The 22964-nt window shown below is 36.7% G+C and overlaps 1 protein-coding gene and 2 long non-coding RNA genes across 13 annotated transcripts in view; 2 read left to right on the top strand and 1 right to left on the bottom strand.

Annotated features, from left to right (window-relative positions):
- ATF6 (activating transcription factor 6) overlaps positions 1-22964 on the top strand; it is a 212709-nt gene that overhangs the window by 40120 nt on the left and 149625 nt on the right. For 8 of the 11 annotated variants that reach the window (XR_014843958.1, XR_014843959.1, XM_085022565.1 and 5 more), the window contains exons 8-9: positions 6223-6408; positions 7667-7758. Coding sequence is in view for 9 of the 11 variants with exons in the window: in XM_085022565.1 (XP_084878691.1) it covers positions 6223-6408; positions 7667-7758 (278 nt within the window). In the remaining 2 variants the exon portion in view is untranslated. Of the gene's footprint in view, positions 1-6222; positions 6409-7666; positions 7759-19930; positions 20013-22964 lie in introns of those variants that run through there. The other 3 variants (XM_085022568.1, XM_085022567.1, XM_085022569.1) reach the window with 1 other exon arrangement.
- The window catches only part of LOC146403933 (uncharacterized), a 47553-nt gene continuing 29492 nt past the window's right edge, over positions 4904-22964 (bottom strand). Inside the window, exon 2 of the long non-coding RNA XR_014843964.1 lies at positions 4904-4999. This is a non-coding gene — a long non-coding RNA (uncharacterized LOC146403933). The remainder of the gene's footprint in view (positions 5000-22964) is intronic.
- Positions 8082-15510, top strand: LOC146403934 (uncharacterized). The gene is made up of 2 exons (XR_014843962.1): positions 8082-11465; positions 11906-15510. It is a non-coding gene; the product is annotated as an uncharacterized LOC146403934 (long non-coding RNA).

Here is a 22964-nt window from a genome sequence, read left to right as displayed (position 1 = left end):
TTCTCTTTTCTTTTATTCTATCCTGTGGTTTTTTTTAAAAGCCTGTCAATTTTTAAAAAGTCTGTTGTGATCCACTGAGTTTTTCATACTGCCTGATACTGGGTTATAATAGTTTCAAAAACATGTTGTGGTCTAACTCCCTCTTTTTATGAATGTTTAAATAGACCCTTGGAGAAGAAGTGATTTTTCCAAGATCTTCCAGTTAATTTATTGTAGTGCTGGGACAAGCATTAAGAACTCCTGATTTCCAGTGTTGTTGTTTAGTGACTAAATTACTGTTACTCTTATGGAGCTACACCAAGTATTTCTAGGGATTTATGAAGCAGAGGAGTCCATAACTGAAGGCACAGGAAACTCCTTTGAGGATCTTTGAAGATCCTTATGCATGGGACTAAAATTCCTCCAATCCTTCAGGAGGCTCTGCCCACAGTGTGGCTTTCCTAAGGGCATCTGGTAGATATTCCTGCCTTTGTCTCTACTAGTTGCTTTTTCTTTTCACTCAGAAGATGAGATCAAATAGGGCAGCCTGGATCTATAATCTAGCAGGGATTAAGTCTATTATCCTTTCTCACTCTGGAAATCATACTACATGTCACAGGACATTCTTCATTAGGAAAGAAAAAAAAGAGAGAAGGAAATTGCAGGGCAAAAATTATTTCCTTGACTCTCCCAATTAAATAGCTCAGGTTCCCAGTAATGAAGCATCTTTAATGTAATTTAAAAAAAACTTTAATTTTTTTTGTGAGTAGGAACTTGTTATACCACACACACACACAGCTTAGTAGAGAGTAAAAATGAAATTTTGACTTTCTGTTGTGAGATTTGAGAAAAAAAGGTAGTATAAGTAAAAATTATGTTTTTCTGCTTTAAATAATTTTACAAGGAAAAGGAGTATACTTAAGATTCTTAAGATAAATCAAATTAAAATATGTAATTTATTTGAATATTTAAAATAAGCTAGCCACTAATTAAGTTTGTCAATGATTTTAGCTATACACCTTTTCTAAAAATTTTTTAATATAGTTGATTTCCAATGTTGTATCAATTTCTGCTATATAGCAAAGTGACCCAGTCATACGTATATATACACATTCTTTTTCTTGTATTATCTTCTATCATGTTCTATCACAAGTATACACCTTACTAAGGATATAGTTATAAATATATTTACTATGATAGACAGTGATATGTAAATTAAAAGAAATATGTAAGGAAATTTATTCCTTTGGCTTTTAAATCGGTTTCAAGCAGACAAAGTGTATTTCTTTTTTAAATTTAATTAAAATTTTTTTTGTATGATGAAGAGGTTAATCAGTACTTCATTTTTCAGTTTAGAGGGAAAGATTCAGCAAAAAGAGAATTAGAACTGGTAGATGTGTAGTAAGTCGGTGATTCCTTCACCTGTAGGTTATCAGTACTTGGTCTGTCTTGAATTTGTGTGAGATGTTGGAATGTATTTCTTAGCATTAAAATATCGTATTTTAGGAGCTCCCATTGTGGCTCATCAGGTTAAGAATCTGGCTAGTATCCATGAGGATGTGGGTTTGATCCCTGGCCTCGGTCGGTAGGTTAAGGATCTGGCCTTGCCGAGAGCTGCAGTATGGCAGATGTGTCTCGGATCCCATGTTACTGTAGCTGTGGTGTAGGCCAGCAGCTGCAGTTCCAATTTGACCCCTAGTCTGAGAACTTCCATATGCCACAGGTGCGGGCTAAAAAGAGAAAACAAATTATTTTAATATCTTTAATTTATAGCCATTCAGAACTCTGAAGCTCATTTTTTAGCAATATCACAGAATCAAGGGTCTAAATAGCCTATTTTTGCAAGGAGAGCATAATATCTTATAGTCAATAGCAGTCAATAACTTAAAATTAAAAAACATCATGCAGAGAGGTTTAGGATTTTGACTCTTAAATGGATCCAACCTTCAAAAAGTACTTGTCCGTTTGTGAAAGTTATCCTTTTATGAGAGTCTTTCTTACAGTCAAATAAATGTTTAATAATTAAACACCATATTTTATAGTGCAGTGGCACTAAAGGGAGAATATTTTGCAGCTGTGGAGTTTTTTCTTTCTTTTTTTCCCCCAAGGCACAATGCTTGGTGGGAGATTTATGTGAAGACAGGATGATCAGAAGCAGGGTCTGGCTGGCTGTTCACACATTTCAGTCATGTCATATCATCTGATACGGCCATAAGGGAGATGTGTCAATTGATGAGTAGGCCACAGAATGGATTTTAAGTTTTCAGACTGCTAACAAAGGAGATTAACCTTTCAGATACAAGCAGTTCCATAAGCCTTCAATTTCAAACAGGCACATAATTAAAGTAACCACACAGTTCACTGAGTTTAGAGTTCCATACTGTGATGCAAGACTTCCTATTTGGTATTTAAAAACAATGTGGAGCTGTTGTGTAAGTAGTACTGGCTTGGAACCAAGGGTCCTAAATCTAGCCTTGGCTCTTCTACTCTCTAACAGTATTAAGTGATGAGATTTATCTTAAAGAATCTTAAAAACTATACAAATTTCAACAAGAAGAGATTAATAAAATGTGTTATAGAACATCAAGATAATTTAAATAGTATGCTGCTATCCTCATGGCCTGTCAGAGTTAATCATGATACACTGTATGTACAAATTAGTTTACTGGCTTTCCTGCTGTGGCCCAATGGGTTAAGAATGTGACTGTAGCAGCTCAGGTTGCTTCGGAGGCACCTGGCCCTGGCCCTGTACAGTGGGTTAAAAGATCCGGCATTGCCACAGGCACAGCACAGGTTGCAGCTGCAGCTTGGGTTTAATCCCTGGTCTGGGAATTTACATTTGCCACAAGTGCAGTCATTAAAAAAAAAAAAAAATCACGGAGTTCCCATTGTAGTTTAGCAGGTTACGACTAGTCTCTATGAGGATGCAGGTTCAATCCCTGGCCTCAGTCATTGAGTTAAGGATCCATTGTCATGTGAGCTGTAGTATACGTTGCAGGCATGGCTTGGATCCATTGTTGCTGTGGCTGTGGTGTAACCTGGCAACTGCAGCTCTGCTTTGACCCCTAGCCTGGGAACTTCTATATGCCTCAGGTGTGGCCCTGAAAAACAAAACCAAAAAATCAGTTTGTAAAACAGTAATTACAATGTAATCCTTTTTTCTTTTTTCTCAATAAATTTTATTACATTTATAATTGTACAGCGGTCATCATAACCAAGTTTTACAGCAGTAATCCTTTCTTTCTGGTAAAGTATTTCCCCCACCAAGAAATCAAACAATATGTATGTGTATTTAATCTGAAAATTATATATAGTTTTTGTCTAGAAATACAGAATAAATGTTTATTCATATAGCTGAAGATAGCTTTCTGAGATGTAAAGTTGGAACTTCATGTTTTGTGATTCCTATGGATTTTTATATGTTTTTACTGTATTTATCTTTTGTATTTACTACTACTAGTGAGTATTGACTGCATTTTCAGAAATGTTGTACCTTCCTCTATGGGAAGGAAAGAATATTTGGCTACAGATGGTTTTCATTTTTTCAGTATGAGGCACGTGCATTGACAACCTTTGAAACTTTATGCTGTATAATATGCAGGTGCTTTTATTGTTTATAGAAATCCCTAATCTTTGTTTGAAATTTATTAAACGGTTTGCCATCTGTAAGCCTCCCCAAATTCCATATATTAATTAGCTTTTAAAATAAGATTGCCTTTTATCTAACTTTTAGTATAAACTCTTCCATCTGGGAACCTTCTCTTTTATGTGCTTATTCGGCATACTGTGCACTTTAGCACTCTAGTGTTCAAGTATTAATTATGGACCCTGGCATTCTCAGTAACAATGAAGATCTCTAAGAGTAATAGTAGATTGAATAAAGCAGCATTGTTCCGAGAATAATTTGAAATTGACGAATAATCAGTCTATCATGGTTTTACCATTGCTGTGTGTATGTTCGTGTGTGCATTTAGAATTATTGAAGAATGGGAGAGTTATTCCACATGGAAATTTTATAGATTGTTGGTTATGTAAGTCAGCATTCTTGTGAAGTTTCACTTAAAAAAAATGAAAAAATATTCTTTTTGATATCGCATGTACTGTTTCTATTCTGGTAGATTCTGATTGAAAGGTTGTTGACTTTGGTGCTGAGAGATGCTTGGTTGGCTCTGGTATACCTCACTTTCTAGTAAATTTAGTCTAGGGTGGGAATTTTGTTATTTCAAAAGAAATCAGTATTAAATTTTTAAGTTTTATTTATCCATCTCAGTAAGAGTTATTAAATCACAGTAAAATACTTTTTTTTTTCTTTTTTTGTCTTTTTAGGGCTGCACCCCCGGCATATGGAGGTTCCCAGGCTAGGGTTCGAATTGGAGCTGTAGCTGCTGGCCTAGCCACAGCCATAGCAACTCGGAATCTGAGCCACATCTGTGACTTGCACCTCAGCTCATGGCAACGCTGAATCCTTAATCCACTGAGTGAGCCAGGTATTGAATCTGTGTCCTCATAGATATTAGTCAGATTTGTTTCCACTGAGCTATGACAGGAACTCCTTATTTTTAAAAAATCTCTTAAAAATAAAGAGGTCAGTAATTTAGTTATCTGTATACTTACAGTAATAAATTTTAATATTGGTGCTTTTTATGGACCTAATTTTGCTATCTCGCCATCTCCCCCAAATGAACTAGCCTAATGCTAAAACAAATAGGTTCCACACTTTAGTTTAGAAAGTATGATAGCACTAATTTTGCTCAATAAGTTTTGATTATGGTAGATTTTGTGGGGAGTATTACATAGTTTTGGATTCTAAGGTATAAAATCTAGGTGGAGAGAGAGAGTCAACATTTTTTTTTTTTTTTGTCTTTTGTTGTTGTTATTGTTGTTGTTGTTGTTGTTGTTGCTATTTCTTGGGCTGCTCCCGCGGCATATGGAGGTTCCCAGGCTAGGGGTCGAATCGGAGCTGTAGCCACCGGCCTACGCCAGAGCCACAGCAACGCGGGATCCGAGCGGAGTCTACAGCCTACACCACAGCTCATGGCAACGCCAGATCGTTAACCCACTGAGCAAGGGCAGGGACCGAACCCGCAACCTCGTGGTTCCTAGTCGGATTTGTTAACCACTGCGCCACGACGGGAACTCCAGAGTCAACATTTTTGACAGTTTAGATGGTTAAAGTGTTCGGGTGTATTTTCCAAATTATAAGGGCATAAGAAATGAAGAAAAAAATTAAAGCTCTGAGTGGTTCATCATAATTAGAATTTAGAAGTTTCTTAGAATTAGCTCAGTAGAGGAGACAGATTCCAAATTGGAATAAATAATATGATTAAAGGAATAAGTTAGATATGTGTGGAGATCATGGAGTAGCCTTAAATGATAAGATTGGAGAGTGTGGAGTAGATAGTTGTGAGGTTAGGGCAGTAGGAGATGGTCGCATTATGGAAGATTTTGAAAGCTAGAGCATGACTGCCTTGCTTTTGCAATGGAGTAGCAAGGTTGAAATGTTTTTAGGGGAAGGAAGTTATCTTAGAAATGGTAGACAGGATAAGACTGAAGCCAGTTAAAAGGAGAGACTATTGTAGTAGTCTAGAGTTGAGTTAACGAGTGCCTGTATTAGAAGAATGGCAGTGGAAATAGAAAGGAATGATTGAGACACACTTTCTCAGGAAGAAGTTTGCTCATTAGCATATCCTCAATACATATTTAGCAAGTAAATGAGAGGTTGAGAGAGAGAGTAAATTTAGGGGATGAGGGAAAATAGGTTAATGGTCCCACCTTTTCTTTATATCCTGAGAGATCCTTACCACCGACATGAGATGAACAGATTTTTAAAAATCTAGGTAGAAGGAGATAATTGGTTCAGTTTGCACATTGTGAATTTAAAACGATGGTAACTCTACAAGTAGAAGTGGTCTTATAAGTAATTGGACATATGGTTCTGAAAAATAGTCAATTCAGGTCCTGTGTTCTAAAGTGTATAAATACATACATACATATGTAATGTTTCTAAAGGGAAAATTGGAAGATCAATAAACCTTAGAAAACACAAGAAGAAATCATTTAACATTTAGGTTTTAGAAGGCCTTATTCAATAATTTGACTTGTTTGAGTAGTGTTTTTAAAAAGAACGAATAACCTATGTTTTGAATAATTCATTTAAAAATAACTGTAAAAATCAGTATATTCTAGTCTGATCTGATCTGATTCTGAAATTCAAATATTCTGATTCGCTGTAACTTTTCCTAGATTGCTGTGCTAAGAAGACAACAGCGTATGATAAAAAATCGAGAGTCAGCTTGTCAGTCCCGCAAAAAGAAGAAAGAATACATGCTAGGGTTAGAAGCAAGGTTAAAGGCTGCTCTTTCGGAAAATGAGAAGCTGAAGAAAGAGAATGGATCACTGAAGCGGCAGCTGGATGAAGTTGTATCAGAGGTGAGTGCTAGAGCCGGGATAATGGGTTCTTTTTGTCTGAGATGTCAACTGAAAATTTTACATTTATTTATTTATTTTTATTTTATTTTTATTTTTATTTATTTATTTTTTTTACAGCTGCACCCTCTGCAAGTGGAAATTCCCAGACTAGGGGTCAAATTGGAGCTACCGCAGTTGGCTTATGCCACAGCCATATTAACACAGGCTCTGAGCCACATCTGCAACCTACACCACAGCTCATGGCAATACCGGATGCTTAACCCACTGAGCAAGGCCAGGGATTGAACCCACATCGTCACGGGTTGTAGTCAGGTTTGTTAAGTGCTGAGCCGCGAAGGCAACTCCACATTTTAAATTAAATTGTGTAAAATAATAGTACTAGGAAAAGGTGGGCACAGTAAGTCCAAAAACATTTGTAGTAAGGATAAAGTATTGGAAAGAGGAGCTTTTGAGTTGTACCTCCCAAGCTACGTACAAAGTTGTCTCCTTTTCCCAGGTGTCTCCTCACTCATGACTAATAGAACTCTAGCTTTCTCTCCTGGTTTTTTTGTTTTGTTTTGTTTTGTTTTGTTTTGTTTTTGTTAAACTAAGTGAATCATATTGAGACTTCTAAGTAGTCCCACTAGGTCTTCCCTTTTGAAAAAGAAAACAACACAAAGTTAAAAATTTTGAATGTTTTCTCTGTTCACCTGACTACTATTATGTTTTGTATTTTGCTGCTCTGCTGGTCCCAACAAGGTTAATTTCCTCATTTCTGTTCATGAAATCTACTGTTTTCAGGCTTTCCTACTGCAATGCTGTCCTGGATTGAATAGATGCCTCTGCCTACAGAGTAGGGCTTCTTTCATTGCTCTTTATGTCTTGCCCTGAGCACATGGGAATATTTCATTATGTTACTGAAAACAATCATTTAAGAAGGAGACAAATCATAGAAATACCTCAGTATTCTTTGAAGAGCCATACAAATATAAAATTTTTGAGTTCTTTCCTTTTGGGTGAAGGGGCCTGTGCAGCAGGGTGACTGCTATATTCTTTCCTGCTCCTCTCCTTTTCTCTCTCTCTGCTGAAAACAAAACTTGGAAGGTTCTGCTCTAGTCTTTAACGGTACTATTTCCTCACGTTTGCATTTGGGTTTTTTGTTTGCTTGTTTGTTTAAGCATTCACATAACTCGTGAAAAGGAGAGTTGTTATCTTAGATGTCGCTTTTTGTGATGTTGATTTGAAGTTCAATTGTGCTTAATGTGGTCGTTTTCTTTAGAACCAGAGGCTTAAAGTTCCTAGTCCGAAGAGAAGAGCCATCTGTGTGATGATAGTTTTGGCATTTGTCATACTGAACTATGGACCTATGAGGTAAGAGTATAGATATTTATTTTGGATCTAATGTTAATATTTTAAATTCTTGTTATTTATTTTCATTCTAGTTATAAGCTAGAGAAAAATGGCTTTGTTTTGTTCTTAGAGACAAGATAGGAGAAGAAAGATTTGTTCCTCATTCTTCATGTAGGTCTAGCAGAAAGTTCAAGTTTTTTAATGAAGGGAGCTTTAAGTTATTAAATAGATCATGGATAAAGCAGAATAATGAACTGATTAAGATCATGGGCCTTGAAATTAGACTGCCTGAGTTCAAATCCTAGCTCCTCCACATAGTAACTTCATAGTGTTTTTTTTTTTTTTTTTTTTTTTTTTTTTTTTTTTTTTTTTTTTTGTCTTTTTGCTATTTCTTTGGGCTGTTCCCATGGCATATGGAGGTTCCCAGGCTAGGGGTCGAATCGGAGCTGCAGCCACTGGCCTACGCCAGAGCCACAGCAACTCGGGATCCGAGCAACGTCTGCAACCTACACCACAGCTCATGGCAACACCGGATTGCCTGATCGTTAACCCACTGAGCAAGGGCGGGGACCGAACCCGCAACCTCATGGTTCCTAGTCGGATTCATTAACCACTGCGCCACGATGGGAACTCCAGTAACTTCATAGTTTTAGGCAAGTTACTTAATCTCTCTGTGCCTCAGTTACTAACCTTTGAAATGATTTTATAGTAGTAACATTACTTACCTTAATACTATGATACTTGAGTATCAGTGATTACAAAGCACTTGAGTGGCTTCCTCTCTAGCTAGAAAACAAGGAGCTATAGCAGTAATTCTGTTTCTTCTTTAGTAAGTTTGGAATGGGAATCAATATAAGTATCTTAAGCATTTTAGTTGAATTTGGTACAGGTTTTAAGCTAAGTCACAACTAAGAAATGCTGCTTTTAGGTTGGAGTTTTTGAATACTAGAATTCAGAGGGATCTTGGAAAGCATCTTTTTCAGGTTCCCACTCACCATAGACATTCAACACATGATTAAGTCAGCATCATGGATGTTGGGGAGTCAAAGAGTTAATTATAATTAGGCAGTGGTCATGCCTTTAAACCTCCCATGATCTAGCTGGGAGGAGAGACATATGAAGGGATGACTATAGGATAATGTGATGAATGCCATAATATCAATATGGAACAAAGTACTAAAAGAATAGAAATGAGAATATGGATTCCTTAAGGAAAAGGTTCATGTCTTATTGATAGATGCTCAATTTTTTTGTTGTTCAATGGCAGAATGATAAGGGAAATCCCATAAAGGAAGCTGCATCTTGAAGTGTGGTGACAGTTTGCTAAGTACAAAGTATGGGAAAGGCATGCCAAACAGAGGGAGCAGCATGGAAGAAGGCACAATTGTGAAATGGCCAGACATTTTCAGAAGAAAGTGAAAAATTCAGTGCATTTTATATATGTGGGATTGTGTATGAGGAAATACGGCTAGAGGTATAAGTGGGGGCCAGATAATGAAGGGCCTAGTATGCTACTATATACAGTGAGGCATTCCTAGGTTTTTAGGCATAGGGTAACAAAATCAGTTTTGTATCTTAGGAAGATGACTCTCAGGGTGGTATTGAGGGTGGATTGGACAGAGGAGAAACTATTGGCAGAGACAGGGTTAGGAGACTGCCTATTTATTTAAGGGAATAGATGAGATTCTGAACTTAGACTGTGAGGATGGAAAGGATGGACTATCCCAGAGTACATCTCTGAGATAGACTCTGTGGGATTTGATGATGAATACAATGTGAAATGTGAGGAAGAAAAGAGAGAAATTAAGATAATTCCAAAATTTCTGTCTTGAATGGTGATGCTGTTACTTGAGGTAGCAAACACAGAAAGATGAACCGTTTTATAATGGAAGACAGTGGTTTTTATTATGAGTATGGGAAATCTATGATAGTGACTGGATATTGGGAATTACCATAGTTGGTAGCTAGACAGATGTTAGATAGTTGAGATTTTCCCAGGAGAACAGCAATAAGAAGAGGAGGTGGAGTATTAAGAATCTGGAGGAATCAGCTTGAGCAGTAGATGGACTCAGGAAAAGAACCCCAGAGTGAGTAAGTTAGGAACAGAATGAGAAAAAAAAAAAAATGGTTTTCTGAAGCCAAGGATGAAGAGATTGTCAAGAGGGCCTTGAGCTGGAAGTTCCCGTTGTGGCTCAGTGGAAGCGAACCTGACTAGTATCCATGAGGATACAGGTTTGATTCCTGGCCTCACTCAGTGGGTTAAGGATCCAGCAGTGTTGCTATGAGCAGACATGGCCCAAGTGTTGCTGTGGCTGTGGTGTAGGCCAGCAGCTATAGCTTGGATTCAATCCATAGCCTGAGAATTTCCATCTGCCATACCTGCACCCCTGAAGTTAAAAAAAAAAAAAGAGGGGCTTGAGCAGAGTGGTATCACAAGTTGAGGTCTTGGGAGAGGCACAGAGCTGAGGTGAGAACATTGAATTTGGTAATTGGCAGGCCCAGTAGTACTCTTGGAGAGCAGATTTATTAGGGGTAGGAAGTCTATGTTAAAATTAGTTGAGAACCGAAGGGAATTATAAGTTGAATGATCTTTTATTAATAAAATGTTTTATTATGAAGACTTTCAAACATACAGAAATTAGAGAAAATAGTACAATGAACTCTCTTAGACCCGTCACCTAGCTTCAGTAAATATCAACATTTTGCTAGCTTTGCTGAAAAGAGTTTAGGTAGTAGAGACAGTGAGCATGCATTATCCTTTTAAGAACTTTGGGAGGGAAAGGAGAGTAAGGATTTGGGAGGATTAAGTAGATTCTGTTTTTAGGATGTGGGAAACTTTACAGATGGTCATTTAGTTTTTGATGACAGTGAAATGCACTTCTGACAGTTGTTTACATTCTCAAAGATAATCATATTAATCTTTATTTTTCTAGCCTTACTCTCAGGCTCAATAAACCTAATTTCTTTACTCATTTGTCCTGTGTTTTAGTTTTCAAATCCGTTCTCTGTCCTGGTCCCTCTTCTGGATACTCATTCATCCATTTCCTTCATACCGAGTTGCATCTTTGTTCCAGGCTTTGTGATGGCCTTATTTATCAGCATACATGCTGGAATGTGAAGTCCAGAGCTGAAACATTTCCTCAGATGTGTTCTGACCTGAGTAGAATATAATGAAACTCTTACTTTCTAAGAGCTCTTTTTTTTTTTTCTTGCAGCCCAATATTGTGTTAACTTTTTTTTAAGAGATGTATTATTAACTAAAATCCCCATATCATTTTCAAATGTTTGATGACCAAAATATGTCACTCCCATTTTATTTCTATATAGTTGGATTCTAAAGAATGAAATATAGATCTTGTATTGAACTCTTGTTATTGCATTTTTTTGTGTTGCTTTTTAGGGCCACATTCACGACATATGGAGGTTCCCAGGCTAGGGGTCTAATCGGAGCTACTTATTATTGTTTATTGTGACTCTTGTCACAGTTTCCCAGAGCATTTGATATCCTCATCATGGAGCTCCAGAGACCAATCTTTTTTTTTTAATGATTTTAATTTTTTTCCATTATAATTGATTTACAGTGCTCTGTCAATTTCAGAGTGCCCCAGCCATATATATATAATTTTTTAAATTAATTTACTAAGACAACTCTGAAAAGAAGTCGTAATTCTGAGTTGACTTATTTTTAATTTTTTAATTTTTTTTTTCTTTTTAGGGCCACACCCATAGTATATGGACATTCCCAGGCTAGGGGTCGAATCTGAGCTACAGCTGCCAGCCTACGTCATAGCCACAGTAACATCAGCTCCGAGCCATGTCTGTGACCTACACCATAGCTCACAGCAACGCCAGATCCTCAACCCTCTGAGTGAGGCCAGGGGTAGAACCCGCAACTTCATGGTTCCTAGTCAGATTCGTTTCTGCTGCACCACGACGGGAACTCCAGAGTTGACTTATTTTTGAAAGTTCAGGAGTTCCCATCGTGGCGCAGTGGTTAACGAATCCGACTAGGAACCATGAGGTTGCGGGTTCGGTCCCTGCCCTTGCTCAGTGGGTTAACGATCCAGCGTTGCCGTGAGCTGTGGTGTAGGTTGCAGACGTGGCTTGGATCCCGCGTTGCTGTGGCTCTGGTGTAGGCCGGCAGCTGCAGCTCCGATTTGACCCCTAGCCTGGGAAACTCCATATGCCGCGGGAGTGGCCCAATAAATAGCAAAAAAAAAAAAAAAAAAAAAAAAAAAAAAGAAAGTTCATACTATACTAGACATGTTACATAGTATATGCTGAAGAGATACCTGGATCAAGCATTTGAATTATTAAAAAATTTTTTTACTACTTTATTCATTATTTACTCTTGATAACTTACCCATATTCTTCACATTAAAATTATTTTGTCCTTTTAATTTTTGTGTTTAAATTTTTGTCTTCTTTATTCATGAAAATCTGTCTCTTGATTCATAAAGGAGAAAAGAGACATGCTAATCAAAACTTTACCCTCCTGACTTAGGAACTTGAGTATAATTAAATTTCTTGACTAGAGCAAATTGGATTATTATAGAGTGGGTATGGAGCCACCAGCAGCTCCCTAAATGAAGCATTTTATACTGGGACCTTCAATACTAGAGGGGGCTACATGACTGTAGGCCATTTGTTAGAACTCCAGCTATACTCATTTCTTCCTTTCAAAGTCTCTTTTGTATAATGACTTTTTCTGTGACTTCCCTCCATGACTTTTGGCCACAGCCATTGAGGAAAACAGAGCCGTAGGTTTTAATTATTATCTTATATTTAAATGTCAGCTTTTTAAGGTAATCATTAATAGTTATACCCTGAAGATTCTAACTATTATTGCACTCCTTTTCCTTTTGAATGCTCTTTGGACTACTTGGAACTGCAGGGCTCTACACTTTCAGAACTGCTATAATTAATTTGACCATTCTCCTATTAGTGGGCATTTACAAGTTATTTCTGCACACACACACACACACAGGGTACTGTCCACATGTATAGAAAGAAAGTATATATCGTGTGCGTGTCTGTGTGTGTGTGTGTGTGTGTGTGTAGAGAGAGAGAAGTAGACTGGAGTTAGAAAGCATGAATATCTGAAATTGTGATAGATTCTGCCAAATTACCTTCCCAAAAGACTGTGCCAGTTTACACTCCCACCAGCAAGTGAAAGGAAGATTCATTTCTCTGTATCTTTCCTGACATGGATATTGTGTTGTTGTTTTTTTTAAGATTTACCTATCTTCTGGATCAAAGTGTTATCATTATTCCGGCCACACTGGCTTCCCTGCTCTTCCTAAACACACTAATGATGTTCCTGCTTCAGGGTCTTCACATTTGCTTGCCTAGAATCTTCCCCCAGTGGCCTTCCTTCAATCATAATCTGAAATGCCCCCTCAGTCAGACTGTCCCTGGACTGCCTTCTCTAAATTGCCACCTCTGCTTCTACCATTATACTCACTATTTTCTGTCTTCCTTTACTCTTCTCCATAGCACTTCTCATCTTCTAGGATAATAAAATTTACTTGTTTTTTTTATTTCCATACAGATATTCATCTCTTTTTGTTTTACGGTGCTTAGAACAGTACCTGGGACATAATAGTCACTCATTAAATATTTGTGGGTTGAATGAATGTTTCCCTTCCTACCCCATCCCCTTTTAGTGTTATTTTTTGATATGTCTTTAGCTAGTTATATTTCCCTTTTAAAAGATTATTTGCTGTCTGACCAAAAAAAATCCTTTTTTTCTGTGTGAATTGCTGTAAACCCACTTGCATGTATCAAACATGTATCTAGTGTTTATTGGCAACTAACTTGCTTGCTGTACTTGGCATATGTTTACTAATTCCTGCTTTTGTATGTTTACATACACCAGTCCTAAATTGAAAGAATTTCCTTCTCTCTTTCAATGTATGTTTTTTATTCAACTGCTTCTCACCAGTTATGAAATTTATTACATTTTCTTCTACTTGTTGAAGTTGTGCTTTGTGCTGTTGTTTCTTATGTATGTTTTAGCACAGCTCTAAGGTCTTAGATCATGTTGTCTAGTTCTTTAATTTTGTCCTATAGGGACAAGGCAGTGTTCACCCTAGAGCAGATACACATTTATGTGTGTTCATTTGCTATTTCTCAAAAGCTATGTGCTTTTGGTTTCTCATTTCTTATCTAGGCTATATGAGAGGTACTCATTATTCAGTCAGATACATAGCAAATATTTTTAGAGCACTCTTGTTTTCCAGGTACTGAGCAAGGAACCAGGAGTGTAAAAATGAATAAAAGTCTAGTAAGAGAAGCATATATGTAAACAATTATAGTATGAGAAAGATTTATGTAGATATTATATAAAAATTAGGGACTTTTTTGAAGGAACATCAATAACTTTGCAAATGGCAGTCATAGAACTTTATGCAGTAGCATTTAATGAACAAATAAGGAGAATGGAATTATGCTGAAGGAATTGAGCAGTCTTTTTGTGAAAGCCCTCATAACTCAATAGAGGTTTGAAAAATAAGATATGAACAGAAATTTTTTCATGAATTAATGATCTTCACAGATATTGAGGTGATGATGTATCAGGGGATGGGTCTCATTTCCATGAGCAGGTAGATTGATGCATTATGGTTCAAGGAGATTTTGGTCTCAATTTATCAATAAAGATTTGTGTTTAAAAAAATTAGATGGACAATACAAAAAGGGGAATTAAGAATGGAAGAGAGTTAAATACTTGAAAACCCTGAGGAACAACCAGAGGAAATCTGTTTCTGTCTTTCTGTGAAGGCTTTATGAACAGCAGGCCAAGAAGTAGTGGGAATATTAGGAACTGTTCAAATTTTAAAAACATGTTAAAAGGCTTAGTTTGAAGAAAAGCAACAAACAGAAGAGCTGGAAGGAATGAAGAAATATCAAAGTATCTCAACAAGTTGGAATATCTCCAGGCACCAAAAAGGAAATAGGAAAGAAACTGGCTATGAAACTCATAAAAACTGGGAACCATTTCTTCTAGAGAATATTTGGCACAAACAGTGAAATATCAAAGCTCAGGGAACAACGATGACTTGAAAGATTGAAATCTACCCCTGAGCCAAATGTTGGGAATGGAGCTATTCCATCATTTATATTATTCAGAGTTATTTCTTGATTGACTTCATCATTTACAGCCTCTTCACTGCAAGGCTGAGGATCTTCTTAGGCCTGGGACTCTGCCAGCAGAGCAGAAACTCCCCAGTTGAACTCTATTAGTACACCTGGAAGATATTTGTTGAACAACTTCCACATCCATGGCATTGTATATCTATAAAGCAAGCATTATTATGTTTTAATTGGTATGAAATTGCATAGGCTTTTAAGTAGCAGATTGTGAGTTCTAACTCAACTTTTCTCAGGTCCGCAAAAAACTAAGTCTGGCCAAACCAATAGACATTTTAATCAGAGATTTCCAAAGTATTTTAAATTTAGGAACTTAAACTCTTTCGTAAGAGATCATGTTACCATAATAAAGTTGTTAATGTTGTTTCAGATGTTCAGTGTAGAATTGAACTTTTGTGCCTTATTGGTATGGGTCCAAGTGAGAAAAATATATAACAGACATTTGCCAAATGTAGGTATGCCTTAAGAAACATTGCTTGAAGGCACTTGGTGATGAAATGTAAATACATCTTATATGTAAAGTAGTGAGTTTTGTCAAAGTAATGTGTAGTGAAACTGACTACTTTGAAGAGTTTTGGGTTACTGAAAAGAGTTTCGGGTCACCACACGGAAAAAGAAAATAAATAGACTTAAAAGGGTTAATTTTCTAACGTTATTGATATTGTGTGGATGGTAAAGAGGGCATCTAGCTATTTTTGGCACAGGATTCAAGAATTGGCCTGCTCTGGGTGGTCTTTAAAAATAGTAACTGGGCAACAGGGAATGGCTAATCAGGACAAATGTGAATTGGTAGGAAACCCTCTTCTCACTACTTGTTGGGTTTAAGTCTATGATTATTAGTCATATTTTATAGTTGAAGTACCTGAAAGTTATCCCGTTTCTCTTTTTAAAAGTTATCATCAGGAGTTCCCGTCGTGGCGCAGTGGTTAACGAATCCGACTAGGAACCATGAGGTTGCGGGTTCGGTCCCTGCCCTTGCTCAGTGGGTTAAGGATCCGGCGTTGCCGTGAGCTGTGGTGTAGGTTGCAGACGTGGCTCAGATCCCGCGTTGCTGTGGCTCTGGCGTAGGCCGGTGGCTACAGCTCCGATTCGACCCCTAGCCTGGGAACCTCCATATGCCACAGGAGCGGCCCAAGAAATAGCAAAAAGACAAAAAAAAAAAAAAAAAAAAAAAAAAGTTAGCATCAAAAACTACACCTTTTCTGCTAAACTAAAGCATTTTCTCATCATCTGCCCCGCCCCCATTGTTGAAGAAACCTTAAGACCTTTTGTTTTTGGCAATAGGATGGGCTAGAAGTTCAAAAAAAACTTTGCATTTTAGTACACCAGAAAATACTGGATTAAAAAACAAATCGAGTTCCCATCATGACTCAGTGGGTTAAGAATCCAACTAGTCTCTGTGAGGATGTAGATTTGATCTCTGGCCTCAATCATTGGGTTAAGGATCTGGTGTTGCCTCAAGCTGTGACATAGGTTGCAGATGGCAGCTCAGATCCAGTATTGCTGTGACTGTGGTGTAGGCTGGCAGCTGCAGCTCTGATTTAACCCCTAGCCTGGAAACTTTCATATGCTGCAGATGTGCCTTAAAAAAAAATCAAAACTCTTATTTCCACAACATTGTAAAACAACTACACTTCACTAAAATTGAAGCAAATAGTGTACTTCTCTCAGTAATTGATAGAACACATAGACAAGAAAATTTGCAAGAATACTGAAGATTTGATTATTGTCCTTATTAAATTTGATCTAGTGGCCCTATCTATCAATGCAAAGTTTTTCAACTATATGTGAAAGTGTTCAAAAATTTTAATAGGTCATAAAGGAAATATAATCAAATTTTCAAAGAATAATATATGGACTGCATTTACTGTTCATGCAATTAAACTAGAAATCAGTAGCAAAAAGATGAAACTAAGAACCCCTATACTACTAAAAATTATAAAGCACAGTTCTAAATAATAACCCATAGATCAAAGAAAAAATCATAATGAAATTTGGTATTAAATTATGGTATTAAAATGCTATTTATCAGACCTTGTAGGAAGTACCATACTCGTAGGAAAAGCAAATTGCAGAGAAATATTTACAGTGTGATTACATATCAGATTCAGATCAGGAAAATTGTACACTATGAATGCATGTGCATATGTGGTATAGCTATAAAGAAAAGCAAGAGGATTGTTAGATTTCAAAAGTGGCATTGAGCAAGTTTAACTCACTGCTAGACTGGGCTAAGTATTTCTTCTTGGTGTTCCCAAATTATCCTATATAGATATAATAGAATGTATCACATTTTACTAATTATTTATTGGTGTATCTGTCTTCATCACTACAGACTTTTTTTTTTTCTCCAAAGAATAGAAGTTCTACTTTATTCCTTTTTTAAAATATTCTCAGCATGTAGGATACTATGTATAGTCGTTGCACTGAATTGCTAAGAAGGGTTTTGTCATGGTGACAAAGAGGGAAGGGCATTCTAGGCAGAGGGAATACCCTGAACAAATGATTAGAGAGGTGAAAGAGGATGGCTTTTACCTGCAGTAAGAAGCAGTCAAGGATGGCTAGAGCTTGCCTTGCTTTTATTTTTTTTATTTTAAAAAATGTTTTCTTTAATTTTTTTGTCTTTTTAGGGCCCTGCCTGAGGCATATGGAAGTTCCCAGGCTACGGGTCAAATCAGAGCCATGGCTGCTGGCTTGCCCCAGCCACAGCAGTGCCCAATCTGAGCTGTGTCTGCAACCTGGGAACACTGGATTCTTCACCCACTGATCGAGGCCAGGGATCGAACCTCCATCCTCATGGATACTAGTCGGGTCATTACTGCTGAGCCACAAGGGGAACTCCAAGCTTGCCTAGCTTTTAGATTGTGCTTAACATATTGTAGCTACTTCATAAATATTTGTTAGATGATAGTTGAGTGACTGACTGAATGATTGAATGTGAATGAATGTAGACAGTATGGTGGGGAATGGTAAATAGTTGGGCTGAAAGCGTAGGCTGTGTTTAGGTCATATAGGCCATCATGTTTGCTGCAAAGGAGAACAGCATAAAACAGTGACTAATGCAGGGAAATGTTCTAATGAGTACCAAGTAATGTGTTGTATGTGTGAGTGTTACTGAGAAAAGGGAGAAAAATGGAAATAGTTTTTATAAAAAAAGGCTTCACGGAGAAGAGTAAAATTAAAGGCTTATAAGGAGAGAAGGAGAGAGAGACATTCCAAGGGAAGTGTGTGATACATGGCAGTAACAAGGTATAGTATAGAAATGGAAAAGAAGTTATTCCCCTTTTTAAAAAATAAAACAGGCAAAAATTTTTCTTGAGTCCATTTTCTTTATTTCTTCTAAAATACATTTATTTTACATTTTCTAAGATACATTAATTTTCATAGCTATTCTTTTTATCTCATTTACTACTACTTTCTGATTATAAATGTGGTTTCTTCTAATCATTTTTCATAAACTAAACCTTCTAACATGTTGATACTGGATAGGATACAATAAATGGTTATTAAGTTTATTTTCTGAAATTGAATAAGCAATATTTTCTCTGTAGGGAGGGGATTTAATCTTTAGAATTTCCTCCTCTTGGGTTCCTACTTCCTTAAAGCAGTGGTCAAAAGTCATACCTGACGTTCATACCTAAAGCGTAATTTTTCATTGCTTCTCTATTCTGTGTTTCTGTTTAATTTGTAAATTTTGTTGTTAAGTTTATGCTTCATGACTTTTGATATTAGGTGTAAGTTTAACTTGCTCCCTGACTCCAGGGATTGATGTAAATCTCAGATATCCAGGAAATATGGTGAGGTAGGGGAAATGAGCAGTATTCATTTTAAGTAGTTGTAAAAATACTTCTTCATAAAGAAAAGTTGAATTAATTTAAGAAATGAGGGGGAAATAAAGGGAGAGAAAGGGAAAATAGATTAATTTTGATGAAAACAATTTCTGAAAGGTTCTGTTAGCAACATAAATTTTAACCAGGAACAAGTTTTTCTAAAAATACTTCCTTCTTTATAAAACAGGGTGACTAAGAGCTAGTTGGGAAACACCAGTCTAAATGCCACTTGCAGTTTGTTGTTTATCAGCTTTGTTATGTTCTGAATTTTGCCAACTCTTGAGTAATGGTAGAGCTAATTTTTGTCAGAGAAGTTTGTCTGATGTTTTGTAAATTTTACTTTTCTCCTTAACAGTTTGGATTTTTTTTTTTTAGGGCCACATTTGTGGCATATGGAAGTTCCTGGGCTAAGGTGTTGAATCCGAACCTCAAAGGGTTGAATTGGAGCTGCAGCTGCCAGCCTACACCACAGCCACAGCAACGCCAGAGCTGAGCCACGTCTGTGACCCATCAAGTGAGACCAGGGTTCATACCCATATCCTCATGTACATTAGTCAGGTTCTTAACCTACTGATCCACAACAGAAATTCCCTGGACTTTTTATTAAATTCTCTCCTAGTGGTTTTCAACTGTGCCTAAAATTAATTGCTATGAAATCTTAAAAAGATAGCTAACTGAGCCCTACCTCAAACCTATGGAATCTAGTAAGATGGATCTAAATAATTTGTTTTTAAGCAAAGTTTTTTCTTCCAGTGATCCTGAAGTATGTCCAGGTTGGAAAACTATGGTGTATAGTTTTGTATTTCTCTCCTTCTATACATTGACCCATATGGTAATGTGAGAGCACTTATCCATTAAGTTAGAAGATAATATATATAAAAACAGTTTTATTAAATTTCTAGACAGACACTTATGTATTTATAGGTCTGTATTACATAATTGCAGAAATTTATGGGTCTGTGCTTTTTTCAGAATAGGAGCCATAGCAATAACTCTGTGAGAGGAACTTCTTCCTGGCACCTAGGAGGGCAGTATATAGATTATTTTGTTACTTTTTCCCCTTTCTGTTTTAAAAGTTACTATAATTATCTCTTTTTCTGCCAATAATAAAGCAACATCTCGAGGAGGTTGTGCATATATTAGGTATTAGGTCTTTAAAAAAATAATAATTATTTGAAATTGACAATCCTTTTTCCTTCTTTGTTCTTGGTGAGGTGCTGTCCCCTCACAGAACCAGAATCTTTACAGTTTGAGACATCAGACTTGGATGAAGAAGGGTAAATCATACTACTTTATTTTTTGCCCTTTTTTTTTTTTTTTTTTTTTTTTTTTTAGGGGCCGCACCCATAGCATATGGAGGGTCCCAGGCTAGGGGTCAAATTGGAGCTATAGGTGATGGCCTACACCACAGCCACAGCAAAGCAGGATCCGAGCCACGTCTGCGACCTACACCACAGCTCACGGGGAACGGAACGCCGGATCCTTAACCCACTCAGTGAGGCCAGGGATCAAACCCGCATCCTTATGGATACTAATTGGGTTCATTACCACTGAGCCACAATGGGAACTCCTCATACTGCTTTAAAGTCCAGTTACTCTGTGGTGTTGTTATGAGACTATGTTATAAGGAAAAGGTTGCCACAGAGAATACTGAATTGAATTTGAGTTGTCTGGAACTAGTTAGAAATAAATGTCTCTAATTCCAGTATTCTCTACTTTTGTCAGCTTTCCATTATTTTTACAGGAAGAATTATAGTTTTTTATCCTGACATGAGCCTGTCCCTAAATTTGGCTTCAATTTTTTTTCCCCAATTCAATTGCAAAGCACATTTTGCTGTATGATATCACTATTGGCTGTAGGTTAAAAGTTACTGTATAACGTACATGTCAGACTTCAAACCACCAAGTATACATGGTTTTGTTCAGATAGATTTTTAAATGAAATCTAATTCAAGTTTTTGGCTAAAAGTATTTTCCACATTTATCAAAGTGACACATAAACTGAAGAAATACAATATGACTAAATACCAGGTGTCATTGAATCTGGGATTGCAGAGAGGTAGCAGAATTAAGGGCAGTTTTTTTCCCTAGTCTTAATTTATTCATGTTCTTCAAAAAAGTATCAACAAAGTAGTTAGTTCTCTTTTCTTCCAGCCTCTGTAGATTTCATCTTTTGTTCTTACAAATGGCTTGCAGTCTATCAGTAGTACAGAGCTGAGTTTTGAGGGCATGGAAAATTCTGTTGATGATTTTCTTTAGTTTTGGCTTTCATGTGAGTGGTATATAGGGAGGCTTATAAGGAATATCCTGGTGACTATCACATATGACTTGGCTACCTTTCCCCTCCGATTCGATTTGTTGATGTGAAAGGGAAGCAGTTGAAATCAGAAACTTACTTACATCTTTTGTTAACTTATTTCTTTACTTTAAGTCACTATGTCACTTTCACAGATAAAAGGAGATAATGTAACTTCTGCTGCTTCTATCTTATGAGATGGCAATCAGTGAGAAACTAGGGCAGATGAGAAAACTGTCAGCATTTAAGTTGATCATTTTGGTATTTTCTTTAGACTATAAATCTTAGTTTAACATGATATAAGGACCAGGGGATGATTTGTCTGAAATAGCTTTCTCAGGCACCATTTTCAGTACTGAACTGTGCAAAACATAAATAATAGAGGAATGCACAGCTTTACTTTGTAATAAGTGGAGGTCTAGCCTAATATTAAGGTAGTACAGGCTAACTTTGAAACTTTTAATTTATCAAAATATATATGTATTATATAATTAAAATTATAATTATATAATATAATAATTATTATATAATTACGTGTATGATATGTAATTATTATATATTTTTTCTAGGCAGTTTGTCATTAGTTTCTTATTTTCTCCATAGTTGACCTGTTTTGTCATTTCAGTAAGCATCTGAAACTTATATTTTAAGGGTCATTCTACAGATTGTTTTCAACCAAGTTATGGCTGATATAGCAGGAACTGTGTGTGCTGTGCATCTAGACTTCATGGTTGTCTGTGTGTTCTGAACATAAACTGGCATCGATACCTTATGTTTCCAGTTAATTGATCACAATCCATGACTTCTGAGGAGCTAGAATTGGGGAATTACAGACACTCTGTATGCTTTATATGGCTTTCTATCTCAGCCCTTTTACTAACTTTCTCAATACAGTAATGTTGCTTGCATTCATTCCCCTCTACCCCCCATTTTTGTCTGAAGTGAATTTGAAAATGAGAGATAAATGGAAATAAGGCATTTGGAAAGAGAAGTTGAAGACAAAAGAAGGGCAGACAGTTACAGAATATTATGGGTTGGCTATATGTTGATACCGTCTACACTTGGTTGGTTAGTAGTTTTCGTGTTTTGTTGTGTTAAACTTTTATTTATCAAACATTTTCTATGCACCAAGTACTAGTCTAAGCACTTTAGATAAGTTAATTCCTCCTTGAACTATAAGTATTATTGTCTCCATTTTATAGATGAGGAAACTGAAGTCCCAGTTAACATGGGCAGAGCTAGGATTCACAGTCTGCATTTGGAGCCCTTGTGTCAATCACTAATAGAACAACAGCCATGCCATGCAGAGAAAAAGAAATTGGTGTTTGCAGAAAGAGGAATTAGGACTCTATCCAATAATTTAACCCATTTTCCTGAAGCTTAAGACTGGATATGAAAGGAGAAAATATGTATTTTATGGGTTGATAGGACTGATGTAACTATAACAGAAAAGAGATTGCACTCAAATTTATAGACATCTTGACATTTAGAATCATTACAGTATGTCTTTCTCAAGTAAGAGTATACCAAAGGTTGTTTGCTGTGTTAAATGACTCATTGACTTCACCAATTTAATTACGGGTGTTATGAGTTATCTATTGCTATGTAGCAAACCATCCCAAAAAACTTGAAGGCTGAAAGTCATTTATTTTGCTGAAACATCTGCAATTTAGGAAGGGCTCAGTGGAGACAGCACTTCTTTGTTCCCTGGAGTGTCAGTAGGTTGGCTTGTGGTAGGGGACCTATTTTTAAGATGGCTCACTCATGGCCAGCAAGTTGGTGCTGGCTTCAGCTGGTACCTGAGCCAGGTCTGTTGGCTAGGTGTCTTTTTTTTTTTTTTCATTTGGGCCTCTCCACAAGCTGCTTAGCCTTCCTCACAATATAGTGGCTAGGTTCCAAGAATGAGCATCACCTATTAGAAGAGTGCTTGCTTTATAATTGTTCATTGAATG

The sequence above is a fragment of the Sus scrofa genome, chromosome 4 (assembly GCF_054392235.1).
Source record: "Sus scrofa isolate SSC_HxYL_T2T_F1_AM1 chromosome 4, Sscrofa_HxYL_maternal_Yorkshire_Landrace_v2.0, whole genome shotgun sequence".
Classification (NCBI taxonomy): Eukaryota; Metazoa; Chordata; class Mammalia; order Artiodactyla; family Suidae; genus Sus; species Sus scrofa.
The sequence above is the reverse complement of the archived record's forward strand: the minus strand, read 5'-3'. Positions and strand labels throughout refer to the sequence as shown.